Source organism: Marmota monax, unplaced genomic scaffold (assembly GCF_021218885.2).
Source record: "Marmota monax isolate L192 unplaced genomic scaffold, Marmota_monax_Labrador192_F-V1.1 WCK01_AAM20220418_F8-fsc00015, whole genome shotgun sequence".
Classification (NCBI taxonomy): Eukaryota; Metazoa; Chordata; class Mammalia; order Rodentia; family Sciuridae; genus Marmota; species Marmota monax.
In genome coordinates, this window is record NW_026692194.1 from 22718106 (window position 1) to 22732571 (window position 14466).

A 14466-nucleotide genomic window follows, 5' to 3' on the forward strand; every position below is an offset into this window, starting at 1 on the left:
GATTCATTTCTACTGTCTTTCCTAATCATATCCCCTCTCCCTTCCTTTCATTCCCCTTTGTCTAATCCATTGAACTCTTGGATGCATCTTTGCTATCTAAACTTTTTAGTTTGGTTGTTACTTTTAGAAAAATAACTTTCCCAGGCAAGAAAAATATTGGGAAATGTGCAAAATTTCTTAGGGAAAGAGATCACAAAATAGTTACAGGCAACCCACTTCCCAATTGGTCCTGTTATGACCAAGTTTCACAGGATTCACCAGCCTTCCTTGGTAATTAGTATGAACAAGAAGTCTATAGTAAAGCTAAGAAGCTTTCAGAAAAAATAAGCAGCCTTTTAAAATATCCTCCCATGGCATATGGAAAATAGCCAAGTTCTTTTTCCATTCATTTAACCTGAACCATATAAGAATTTTAACTATTCAGAGACTGACCAAAAACAAACACCTATGAATTCAAATGGGTTTAAGTAAATTCTTGAAATCACCTATACATGTATGCCCTTCAGTATGGAATGTTTCATATTTCTAGTACTTTCCTCCTTTATTTCTAGGCATGCCTCTGGCTGCATCCACTCAGCACACTCCTTAATCAGTTCACTGCAAACCTTCTTGTCGTGAGATTACCTAAGTCCCTATTCAGCAAAAGGTTAATTCAACAAACTCTGGAGTTCTCAGATCCTGTACATTCTGAAGAACCAGCCCACAACTGGCTTTTGGGAGACAACCTCTAAGCCACTGGGATGGCTTCACTGGTAAGACTGCTCTTCTATACCTGAGGTCTTGGGTGACAACAGAAAGCTGGTGTTAATAATGTGATCGATGGTGAAAACCTATTTTGGTTTACCTGGGACCATAGGCCACACTTTACCAGTATTATCTCTGACAGGGAACAAAGGGATGGAGAGACTAAAAATCTGAGTAACAAAGGTTTTCTGGGAGGAGGGGCTGCTTGTTGCCTTTCTACCCATTGGTTAAACACTAATCAGTGCCTAGGAAAATCTGCATTAAGATAAAAAGGTCTCTAAAAGAATGTGGTATGGAGGGAAATGGGGAGCTGACCACTCCCCTTAATTCCAGTTCTTGGGAGAGAATCTGAAGAGTGACCTTGGTTGTAAAGCAAAGGGATGTACTCCTAAAAACATCTGAGTATCATGTGCAGTAGGCATGCAACCTATTCTATATATCTCCCCAGCTTGTAGGCACAGGACCACCCTTCACTATATCTCAACTTGCCACTGCCAAGGAGTGAGTAATAAAATGCCCCAAAACCTCTCCACATTCTCTCTTTGGGTTTTTTTTGGTAAACAGTATTCTGGGGCCTCCGAAGCCCTGGGGCTGAACACTGCCTCGCAAGACTACTCCTTAAGTAGTTCTGGGTTGGTTTATGCATACTGTTTTCAAAATGCACAAGTGACCATAAAGATATATTACAGTATTAAATACAAGGGTCACCAAGATTTATCTAGCAAATGTGCAATCTTTTCTTCTGCAGACAACTTAATTAATGCTTATAGAAATAATGCCATTCATTAATAAATAAAGAGAAAAATGTATGAAGCTAAAGTATAGAGTTGAGCTGGCTTCTGCTTTTAGTCAAGAAACATTCCCTTTGGGTTAATATAAACACAATCATTTAAGTTTTAGGTTCAATGAAAAGATAAGCTGAATTCAAGGAACATAAACATTAGATAGGCCAAGAGGAAAGTGTTAAAGATAGCTAAGGATTCAGTTACTGTAACTTAACACAAAGGCCAAAAAGGTGACATAATCAGTGTATGAGAGTTCATCTGCTCTCTGTTTATATTTCTTGTCAATTTTTTAGATCCATTGAGGTATTTACAGAAAAAAATCTTTCTGAAGCATAAATAAAATAGTCATTGAATAAATTTAGAGTGTTGTGACAAAGAGGAATATCCAAATATTTTGCTAGCTTACAGAAATTATGAGAGATTTGCAATTCTTCTCTATCCTTTCAATTAAAGGCAGTATGTCTAACATAACCAATCATGGTGTGCTCTTGCTTAAACATGTACAGCCTAGAATTAAATGACTCTTTACCTGATACCTTCAAGGACAACTTCAAATAAGTTCTTCCTATTAAACTTATTAAGGTTAGTGGCTATGAACTGCCCTGATTGACTACATGCTTTGATTCCCTTGCCCTAGGTTGAGAATATGAGGTTCTTGTTTCTTTCTTTTTTTTAAAAGAAACTCCACTAGATCTAGTACATTTGAGAGGAAAAATTAATTTAAAATCACATAAAAATTACTTAAGTTTATTTTCGAGAAATAAATTTGCCACACATATAAATTTAGAATTTCCAATTTAAAAAAGGCCAGACAAAACAATTCTCAATTACTTTCTCTTTTTTTCCCCTATAATGTGAGCAATCAAAAAGAAAAAGGAAAGCAAGGGAAAGATGGGGTGGAACAAAGACACAGAGACAGCCATGAGTGTGGAGATCGAGAAAATGCCACTAGGAAAGGTCAAAGTCAGAAAGTAAAAGAGAGGGAGACATGAAAGAGAAATAGACAAACTGACAAATGTTTACTGCAACTGTAGGGCTAAACAGGAATGTACATACATGGCCCACTCCACGGTTACAGAAAGAGATAAAGGCATTTTACAGAGAGTAAAGTTTACTCATAGAGTTTGAGTGGCCTTTTATGATTTTGCTATTATTGTCTCATTCTACTATAAGTGTGGATATCAGTAATCAATACTGTCAACTAAAGAATATTTACAAAAAGGGACAGCATAGATCTTTACCCTTGTACTTTTAGCCTAATAGTGTTACCACCACCACCATCTGTTGAGGGCTGAAGGCATGCCAGGCACTTTCCTTAAATTAGCTTCAATCTTCATAACAGCTAACACTTACACAGCACTTCTATGTGCCAGGAAGCATTCCGAGTACTTTACTCATAGCAACCTATTCAGTTTCCATAAAATTCTGGGACAGGCATAGATTGTACAACACTTTACAGAGAGGAAGCTGAGGCCCAAGTCAAATAAGGGGTAGGAGATGGAGGAAGATTTTGAACCAGGCAGTTTGGCTCCAGAGCCTTTGCTCTTAATCACCATGTTATAAACCTTTACACAACACAGAGGCTATCAGCTCTGCCAACATGAGTTAGCTCTTTTTTTATGAGTGACAAAACAAAGAATCAAATTAAGAAACTTTTCCAGTCAAATAAGTGGTAGAATTTGGATTTAAACACAGTTAACAATTTAAGTCTATCCCCTAAGCAGAGAACATAAATTATCTTTATTTTTCTTTGTATGGAATTTACTTTGACAACCTCTGGCCCCTATATCCCTCCCTTTTCTTCATTCCTCTTAAAAAAACAGAAAGAACGAGAAAAAGAAAGAAAGAAAACACTGGACTTTAATTCCATGTGTTTAGAAAATCATCATGTACAAATGGGAATAACGTACTCTAGAAACACTGTAGAAAGTTAGAAATTAAACATGAAATCTGCCTAATCCATGTCTTTATGGGGAGCATTTACCATTGTCTTGGACTGGCTTTCTTTTATATTATAGTCTACATTCATCTTCTCCTATCTTGGTAGGAGAAATGGGGAAGTAAGAACAATCTGTTGATTTTGCTAGGCAGGGATCATTATTAGATGTCAAAAGATAAGGTCTAAACAAGACAGATCAAAATGATGGAAATGGGATGTTTTGTGTATACATATTTGTTAAGCCAATGAGGAGAATTTACAGTTGCATTCTTTTCAACATTAACTTGGCCATAATGGCTAAAAGTAAAAGTACAACGATGCCAAATGTTGGAAAAAGGTGGAGCAACCGGAATTCTCATACACTGCCTGTAGAAGTACAACCTGGCACATTCACTTTGAGAAACTATTTGCTAACACCCATTAAAGATCTGTCAACTTATAACCCAGCAATTCTACTCCTAGGTGTATACCCAACAGAACTAAAAACATACATCCACCAAATATAAGTCTTCATAAGAGCCCCAAGCTGAAAAGGAACCATATGGTTAAAAGTGAGATATAGTCACAATAAAATACTATTCAGCAATAATAAAACTACTGATACATATCAACATGAGTGACTTTCATAGACATAATGTTGAGTGAAAGAAGTCAGTTTAGGGTGGGAGATACAGTTTAGTAGTAGGGCACTTGGCTAGCATGTGCAAGGGCCTGGGTTTGATCCACAGCATCACAGAGAAAGAAAAATAGGGGGTGAGGAAGGGAGGGGGGAGAGAGGAAGGAAGGAAAAGAAAAGAAGAAGACCAAAAGTACTAATATCAAGAACAGCCAAACTAACCCATGTGAATACTGGTTACCTTGGTAAACAGGGTTGCTACCTGAGGAAAAAAAAAACAAAGAGAATGGGATGATAAAATGCTCTATAACTTGATCTAACGGTAGGGTGCTTTGTTATATCAATTATGTCTTAATTTCTAAAAAGCAACAGCCGTAAAGAAGATGTAGTAATTTTTACAATGGAATTTTATTCAACACTAAAAATAAATGAACTATCAAGCCACAAAAACTTGGAGGAACCTGAATGTATATTACTAAGTGAAAAAAGTTAATATGAACAGACTGTTTGCTTTATGGTTCGTTAGACATATGACATATATGACATTCTGGAAAAGGCAAAACTGTGGAGAAGATTAAAAAGATCAGTGATTTCTAGGGACTTGGGAGCAGGGACAGATGATTAGGTTGAAATGTAGGAGAATTTTAGGCAGTGAAACTATTCCATATAATAATATCATGGTGAATAAATATCATACATTTGTCAAAACACTGCATGAACACTAATATAAACTATGAACTTTGGATGATAATGATGTGTCAATGAAATTCTTCAACTGTAACAAATATACCACCCTGGTGTAGGATATTGACGTTAGGGAAGGCTGGAGTATGTGTTGCGGTAGGGGAGAGGATACTCAAAAATTCTGTACTTTTGCTCAATCTTGCTGTAAATGTAAAACTTCTCTAAAAGATAAAGTAGATTTTTTACAAAGCAATTACCTCCCTGTTGAAATAATTGATAAAGAAGGATCATTAATGGTTGCTAATATATCAAAAGAAGAGTTTACTATATGTTATATACTCTACATTATATACCTCCTGACAGAGGTATGCAATATCATGAAGACTTAGGAAAGGGAGGAGGAAAAGAGGAAGAAAAAGAGTAAAAAGAGGAAGAAGAGGAAAGGAGGAAGAGGAACAGGAGAAATGAAGAATGAGGAGGAGGATGAAGGTGGGGAGAGGAAGGGAAGGGGCATCAAAATTTTAGGATCTAACTATATTTTATCAGAGATACAGAGGTAGAAGAACACATTAAATAATTATGCAACCAAAAAATTCTGAATGCAGAAAGCTTTAGAGGACAAATTAACCCATGTTTTTCAACAAATAAATTGAAAGATAAAAGAAAGGGTAGGAAACCCTATAGAGAGTTTAATAATCAAATGTGTCAATCTAATTCAGACCCTGATTCGAATAAATCAACTATTAAAAAAGAAAAAATAGTATATAAATGAAAGAATTAAAAACAGGTACTTGACAAATGCTTGTATATGCAGTTCATGCCAGCACTAGTCACAATAGCCAGAAGATTGAAACAACCCATCTGTTGATGGCAACAGATGCAGGGCTAAATCGTGATATGCACGCTGCCATGTGGATGAATCTCAAAAATATCCTGCTAAGGGAAAGAAGCCAGACATAAGAGATCACATATTATATGAATCCATCCATAAGAAATATCCAGAATAGGTAGATTCATGGAGACAGAAAGTAGATTGGTTGTTGCCAGGACCTTGAGGCAGGGAGGGAAGAAAGAGAATGGATGCACAAGATTTCCTTTTGAGATGATGGAAATATTTTTAAATTAGGTAGAAATGATAATTGCACAACACTCTGAATTGTTCACTTTGAAGTAGTAGATTTTATGGAATGTGAATTGTGGTATGCCATTTAAAAAATAAATTTATGGTATGTCAATTTAAAAATAAACATAGGAGCAATGATAAGAAAATTTGACAGATGTATTGAAGAATTATTGGGGTTGTGGCTCAGTGGTAGAGCGCTTGCCTAGCATGTTTTGAGGCACTGAGTTTGATTCTCAGCACCACATATAAATAAATAATAAAGGTTCATTGACAACTAAAAAAAATATTTAAAAAAAAGAATTATTGGCAAGTTTTCTGACATGCTGTGGCTGATTTTTTAACAGCATTTACTTTTAGATTAGTTGCTGAAATTTCACTCATGGATACAATTATATGATGTGTGGGATTACTTCAAAATATCCAGTGTGGAGGTGGGTGGAGGGGAAAGTAGGTAGAGATATAAACAAGCCATGAGTAAACTGATTGTTGAAGTTGGATATGGGAGTTCATTACATTATTTTCTCTACTCTTATATGTGGCTGAAGTTTTGCATAATAAAGTCTTAAGGTTTCTTTTCAAGTATGATTAAGAAAATCAAGGATTAGGTTAGATTGGGCTTACTTAGAAAAAATTCAGGCCTTTATTATATAAAATTAACAGGTAGAAAGGAGATTTGGTAGTGCTCAGATTTAAAGAAAGAAACATATGACAAACTTAGAGGAAGCATAAGAAATTTAATATACTCTTCTTGGAAGAAAGAATTTTGCATTTAAGAATTTTGCATTTTGGAAATTCTTGATTCAACTAAATGCGGCAGAGATATTTTTATAAAATGAGAAGCTATGGATTTAGGGTCACTAGATAAACTTCAAACCTGGATGTGCCCATCCAAACTGCTCATTTTACTGCTGGCAAGGTCCAGAAAGGGTTAAGTGACTTATCAAAACATCGTTAAAAATAATCTAAGAAATACTAGAAAGTATAAAAATATAGAAAAAGATTATTCCTAATTCCACAATTCAAATAAACTTCTGTTAAATGTTAGGGTCTTAAATTTCTAGAGTCATATGATTTGCCCAATTTGAATCAGGATGATATACACCATTTAAACAGATCAATTTTAAACAACAAAATAGAAGATGCCATCAGAAGTCTACCAACAAGAAAAGCCCAGGACCAGATGGATAGACAGCCGAATTCTACAAGACCTTTAAAAAAGAACTAATACCAATACTCTTCAATTTATTTCAGGAAATAGAAAAAGAGGCAGCGCTTCCAAACTCATTCTATGAGGCCAATATCACCCTGATTCCAAAACCAGGCAAAGACATATCAAAATATCTCTAGTGAATATAGATGCAAGAATTCTCAATAAAATTCGGGCAAATCGAATACAAAACATATCAAAAAGATAATGCAACATGATCTAGTGGGATTCATCCCAGGATGCAAGGTTGGTTCAATATACGGAAATCAATAAATGTTATTCATCACATCGATAGACTTAAAGATAAGAATCATATGATCATCTCAATAGATGCAGAAAAAGCATTTGACAAAATACAGGACCATTTTATGTTCAAAACACTAGAAAAACTAGGAATAACAGGAACATATCTTAACATGATAAAGGCTATCTATGCAAAGCCCCAGGTCAACATCATTCTAAATGGAGAAAAATTGAAGGCATTCCCTCGAAAAACCCAATCAATGAATGGGCCAAGGACCCAAAGAGTCACTTCTCAGAAGATGATGTACAATCAATCAACAAACATATGAAAAAATGTTCATCATCACTAGCAATTAGAGAAATGCAAATCAAAACCACTCTAAGATTTCATCTCACTCTAGTAAGAATGGCAGCTATTATGCATACCAACAACAATAAGTGTTGGCGAGGATGTGGGGGAAAAGGTACACTCATACACAGCTGGTGGGACTACAAATTGGTGCAGCCAATATGGAAAGCAGTATGGAGATTTCTTAGAAAATTGGGAATGGAACCACCATTTGACCCAGCAATCCCTCTCCTCGGTCTATACCAAAGGACTTAAAAAAAGCATACTACAGGGTAACATTATTTTTAATGATTATTTGATTATCTCATGGTGTTGATAAAGTTCACTTATTCATTCCTCTATAATAAGGCATTCATGAGATTTACAACTCTTCATTACTATGAATAAAATTGTTATAAACATATTTTTATATATCACTTACCTATGGTTAGGATTACCATAAAAGTCACATTTGATGCTCTCAGGAGATAAAAAATTTCTAATCAAGAACTTTTCTCCTCTTGAAACTTTGTTAGTGGACAAAACAGGGTTAGATTTTTCCACTTTCTCTTATGGATCAAGCTCAAGAAGTAAAAATGATAGAATGCAGAGGACTGACAAATTTCAAAGCAACCTTTATATGGGGAGAGGCAGGAAAAAAAATTTAACTAAAATAATACTCTACCTGTTGAAAAGCTTTCTCTGCTTGCCGTTCAGCATCAATAACTTGTCTTTCGAGCTGTTGCATCTGTAAAGTAAGAGGAAAAAATGAAATATAAAAATTCATGTTTCAATGTTATCAATTTTGTAAAGAACATATAAAGTGGTTCACTGGATACATGCAAGGTTCTTTACATAGTTAAAAATTGATCAAACAAAATGCCAAGAGTTTTGATACAATGTAAATATGCCATAGGAGTGTACATCAATAAGACTAGATAGAGACCAATAGACTCTTCATTGTCAATATTGTATTAATATACAATATTAAGAACAATAAGTATAAGAGAAAATAAAGACTTCAAATGTCATATTTGACGTTTTGACCAAAAAGTTGCAGTAATATCAGGGAAAAGGATGTATTCTCATAAATTCCATAGGTGATATGTGTGAGTCAAGGCTCTGGGGAGTTTTCATTCTTATAAATTGATGGAAACAGTAAAGAGACTCTTTGATTAAACACACACTAAAATGAATATTATAAGTAAAAATTTTAAAGCCTTATAAAGGACCCAATCTAATTAACATATAAGGGATGCGTGCCAAGGGTTGAATACAAAAGCAGAACTCAATTTCAAATTCTTTGTTCTCGATGTTGAAGTCTGGCCAACTTCAGAGCCGTCGGTGGCAAGCACGCGCTCATTTCTACTCTTCTTGCTGGCCGGGAGCTGAGCTCCAGCCACGCCTCCCTCCACTGTTGGGACCCACCCCCCGCGGACCGCGCTGTCAGACCCGGCCAGCTCCCACACCACCGAGAAGCGGCCTCCCGCAGCTAGAGGGGCCCAACCTCAGGCGGCCGACAGCTGCGCGCAGCGGGGGCCGTCGGGACCGGACCCAAGGCGGCCGCGACCCGGGCGCTGGGTCAACGCCGGGAAAATGGTGTTCGCTGCTGAGACGGGTGGATTGGGAGCACTTCCTGGGCTTTAATAATTGTGTTTCACCAAGGCCACGTTCGACATCGAGGTCAAACTCAACACCACGAGCACCACCATCTTGGCCCACCTGACAAAAGATGTAGTAAACATTTCAGAAGTGACGCGCTTGAAGCTCAGTGAGAGCATTCGTTTTTTCTGTATCATCCTTGGGGAATCCGTAGATGAGTTTTTGGACCGTACTAATGAACTGACTCCCGAAAAGGTGGAAGTAATGATGTATGGCGTGTACCGCCTCGGAGCACTGGGACATCATTTCAATGATAGCCTGGTTTTCTTGCCTTCCAAGTGGTTCACAAAATGACCGAGGGCTGGCAAGTAATAGAACTGTACTGTCCAAGGGCACTCAAAATGTGGCTAGTCCTAATTAAGGTGTGGTGTGAGTATATTATACACACATCATTCAATAATGTCTTACTGGGAAACAGCCGGGTGCGGTCGTGCACGCCTGTAATCCCAAGGGCTCAGGAGGCTGAGGTAGGAGGATGTCAGTTCAAAACCAGCCTCAGAAACTCAGTGAGACCCTGTCTCTAAATAAAACACAAAATAGGGCTGGTATGTGGCTTAGTTGCTGAGTGCCCCTGTGTTCAATCTCCAGTAATAATAATGTATTACTGGGAAACAGTACAAAGAAATAAAAATGAGTAAGTTTTTATATTAACTCCTTGTTGAAATTACATTTTGGATATGTTTTATTAAATAAAATATACTAGTAACATTAACAATCTGTTTCTTTTCCATTTTATTCATTTGCCCATTAGAAAAAGGTTACATGTGTCATTCACCTAATATTTTTCTTGGTAATACAAATGAAGAACATCCATTGTCACCATATATGGCAATTTAACTGTCCACATGTCAGCACTTTTTAAAAGGCAGTTTATTACAGGGATCTAAATTCTGGAAGAAGTTTTTAAATATTTGGATATGTAAATAGATATTTCCCAAATACATTCTCTGGAACTTATCTTTTTTTAAAAAAAATACATCAAATGTCTAATGGGCAAGGATTATTGCTTAAAAGCATTTTGCTGACTTATTAGATACTGTATAGAAACATTTGGACAAGTATTATGTTTCTTGGATGTTCTCAGGATATCCTTTAAATCAAAAACCTACCAGCAGACAAATGCCAAGACCACATTCTTCCACTACTGGCAATATGCTGATACTTGTCACCTCTACCCTATAACTACATTCTATTTTCAGAGGAATTTTTGTACTTCTGGATCCTTAACTGATTTTTGTATATTGTTGGGGTTTCCAGGAGAAACAGAAAAAAAAAATCCACAAACATTTGCTAATAAAATTTTGTCAAACTTTGCTAGTGGGGAAAAAATGAATAGTTTCTTAAAAGAACTATGAAAATATCTTGTCTGATTTTTTTCTTAAGTATTTAGTTTCTAGTGATAGCAGGAAGGGCCGAAATCTGTTTGCTTCACTGTTATTATACACCTAAAACAGATCTTTCTACATAGTAGGTACTCAATATATTACAAAGTATTGATGAAATGACAAAGCTCTCTGTTATCTGTAAAATACCATGCCTATGTGAAGAACAGTATTTTTAAAATATTAAAATTGTTGATGGACCTTTATTTTATTAATTTTGTGTGTGTGTGTGTGTGTTCCTGGAGATTGAACCCAGGGCCTGTTCGTGCAAGGCAAGCACTCTACCAGCTAAGCTACATCCCCAGCCCTTATTTATTTATATATGGTGCTGAGAATTGAACCCAGTGCCTCACACATGCTAGGCAAGTGCTCTACCACTGAGCCACAACCCCAGCCCATAGTATTATTTTTATCACTGCCAAATATTTCTGCTTCTGTAGCACTGACTGCCTAATTTGTAAAATTTCCTAACTTCATTTTAAGTTGCTAGAAATAATTCATGTGGAATACCCTTTAAATCCATTGGGACACCATACTTTGCACGTTCCAGTCAATAAAATTCTAAAAGGTATCAAAAACATTACCAAGGGGCTGAGTCTGTGGGTCAGCGGTAGCATACTTGCCTGGCATGTGTGAGGCGTTGGGTTCAATTCTCATCACCATATATAAATAAGGGTCTATCAACAACTAAAAAATTTTAAAAAATAACTTCACAGATTTTTTTTCTATTATTAAAAAGCATTTACTATATACACACACAACAGCAATTCACAGAACCTTGGTTATACACGGTTACAAATAAATCCGTTGCTGGGCATGAAAATTATGTGTATATCTTTGAATACAAGGAATTGGCTAAAAGCACAGGTTCAAAAAGTCACTTTTGCTTTTTTAAGAAAAAGGGCATAGTAATATAGGAGAAAATGGAAAGAGCAATAAACTTAGGGGCAAGAACCCAGATTTATTAGTGGTATAATGATAAGAAAGCCATTTAACTTCTTTGAGTCTCCATCCCTTGTATGTAAAATTAGACACTTATTTTACAGTATTTATATGAAGAATAAACAGGAAAGCATCTGGCACAGTGTCTGATACTTAATAGGTAGTCAATATTTATATAGAGTGTTTTAAAACAGCTTATTCTACCATATATATGTGTTACTTTTATAAATAATTTAAGTTTGGATGGCTTAGTTTAAAATGAACAAACAAGATTTTAAAAATTTAGGTTTTAGTTCTTACTCTACTGTTTGCCAATAGTTTGCCACTGGGTTCTAAAGTTCTTGTATATGAAATGGGGAATAATATAATATATTCTTACTACCTTAAATAATGTTGTAAGAATAAAAATAAGAAATCACATAAAAGTGATGTAAGAAAGTTAAAGATACCTCATTAGTTAAAAATGTGGTGGTGGCATTTATAGTGTCATAATTTGAATAATAAAAATAAAAGCCACTAGGTGTAGGGACCACCCAGAACAGGGGCTGAGCACGCCCCCTTAACCTTGAGTAATGGGGGTGTGGAACTGGCATCCAAGGCAGTGCGAAGTAAGCGGCCTTTCCTTCCCTGGGCAAGGAAATGCAGCTCGGGACTGGGCGTCACCCAGTGGAACGGGGTTACACCCCCCTGTTTGTTGAAACACAATACCTTGCCTTATTTGGGTGGAATATTCTACCCAAAGTCTTCCCCTAATAAATACCCGGTTCGGGGTGCGCTCGTTCTCTTGCCTCTTGCCTCCCATGCTCCTCCTGCAGCCTCCAGCGGGAGCTGACCCTTGAGGCCACAGAGCCGTCCCTGACCCCAGAAAAAGGTATTTTGCGTTTGTGTGGTCTTTTGTTGCCAGTCCAATTCACGCGGAGCGACCCTGAATCCATTGTCGCAAGCATGGGACCTGGGCAACAACAGGGTTGGAACATAGCTCAGGGATAATAGGGCTCTGGGTTTAATTCCCAGGTCTGCCAAAAGTAAGTAAATAATAAAATATTTAAAAATTAAAAAGGAGGAAGTAGAAAAATTAGAAGTATCTTTAAAAAAGGACTTTCTAAGTATATAAATAATGGCATATCCTCAGATACCTTACAATCATTACAAATGTACATAAATGTAAGAAAGGTTATATATAGGCTTCACTTCAATATAATATAGCAGAGGGTTGAAGTGGATCAGTGTAGAGTAGAAACAGTATAGTTCCTGAGTTGATAAGCATTACAGCTGACAGTAACATACATGGGGGTTTATATATTAATATTCTTATTGCTATATGTTTGAAAGTCTCTCCAGCAATTATAAATATATATATGCATACCTTTACACACATATGAAAATATATGACATATTCAAAGACAAATGTAAATTATATTTAGAATGATGATATATATAGATGATATCTAGGGGAAAGTTTACAAAGCAGTAATTAATGTTTTAATCGCATTCTTGTTGGAAAAGGGTATATGTGTCTGTTTTTATGGGATGATATATACTAATGACTTGCCTACCTTTGGGTGATAGGATTGTGGGTAAAGCAGTTTATACATGATGAGGAACTTTATGGAATTGAGGAAAGAAGAAAAAGACAAAGGTGTTAGAAATCTGCACTGGAAACAGTAGCCAATTCTCAATCAAAAATAATTCTAAGGGGCTGGGGATAGAGCTCAGTAGAGTGTTTGGTTTCCATGCACTAAGGCCCTGGATTCAATCCCCAGCACCAATAATAATAATAACAACAACAACAGTTATAATTATTATTATGGCTGGGCATGGTGGCTCCAGTGGCTCAGGAGGCTGAGCCCAGGCAGGAGGATCCTGAGTTCAAAGCTAAGCAACTCAGTGAGACCCTGTCTCTAAATAAAATACAAAATAGGGCTGGGGATGTGGCTCAGTCTCCAGTACCCCACCCCACCCCCCCAAGAAAAGTTAGTTCTGCTCACGCAGAGTAAATAGAAAATTAAGAAGCAGATTCTCAAACACCTTGTAGAATTAGGATACAAATGAATGTACATAGAAAAAAGACTCAAATACTGAAGAAGCAGCTAACTAAATGACAACTGGGATGATGTCATTGATAATTAGGAGGTCATAGTGACCTTTGTGAGATTGGCTGCAGGGGTGAAAAGCAAGGGCATTCATTGGGAAGCAAGAGTCTGAGCAAACTAAAGGAACTACTTAAAGCAAATTAAACCTTAAAGATAACAGAAATCACAGAATTAAGAAAGATTAGAGGAGAAATCAACAAAATTAAAAACAGAGAAAAACGGGTAAACCCAAAAACTGTTTAAAAAAAACCAATACAATTGATAAATCTCCATCCACAATGATAAAGCAAAAAAAGAAAGATACAAATTATCAATATCAGCAATATAAATGGGGACATCAATACAGACCCCACAGAAACTAATGGCATAATAACAGAATATTACGAACAACAATAATTGGACAACTTGGGTAAAATAAGCAAACTCTTTTAAAGATATAAAATGTCAAAGCTCATTCAAGAGGAAATGTTAGCTTAATAGTTCAAAATCCATAAAAGAAATTGTAATTGTAGTTAAAAAGCTTCCTACACAGAAAAACTCCAGGACCAGATGGCTTCACTAATGAATTCCACCTAAGATTTATGGTGTAATGAATATACACTCAACAAAAAATTCTTCCAGAACATAAAAGGAAGGAATGCTTCCCAACAAAATTTTTAAAGCCAGTATTGCCAAAACCAACCATCAGACCAATATCCTTGTGAATATAGAAGCAAAA

At 36.2% G+C, this 14466-nt stretch overlaps 1 protein-coding gene across 4 annotated transcripts in view; it reads right to left on the bottom strand.

Moving 5' to 3' along the window:
* Nucleotides 1-14466, bottom strand: part of Plekhh2 (pleckstrin homology, MyTH4 and FERM domain containing H2) — a 117233-nt gene that overhangs the window by 75683 nt on the left and 27084 nt on the right. For all 4 annotated transcript variants that reach the window (XM_058573532.1, XM_046425118.2, XM_046425111.2 and 1 more), the window contains one exon: nt 8355-8417. In XM_058573532.1, coding sequence (XP_058429515.1) covers nt 8355-8417 — 63 coding nt within the window. The remainder of the gene's footprint in view (nt 1-8354; nt 8418-14466) is intronic.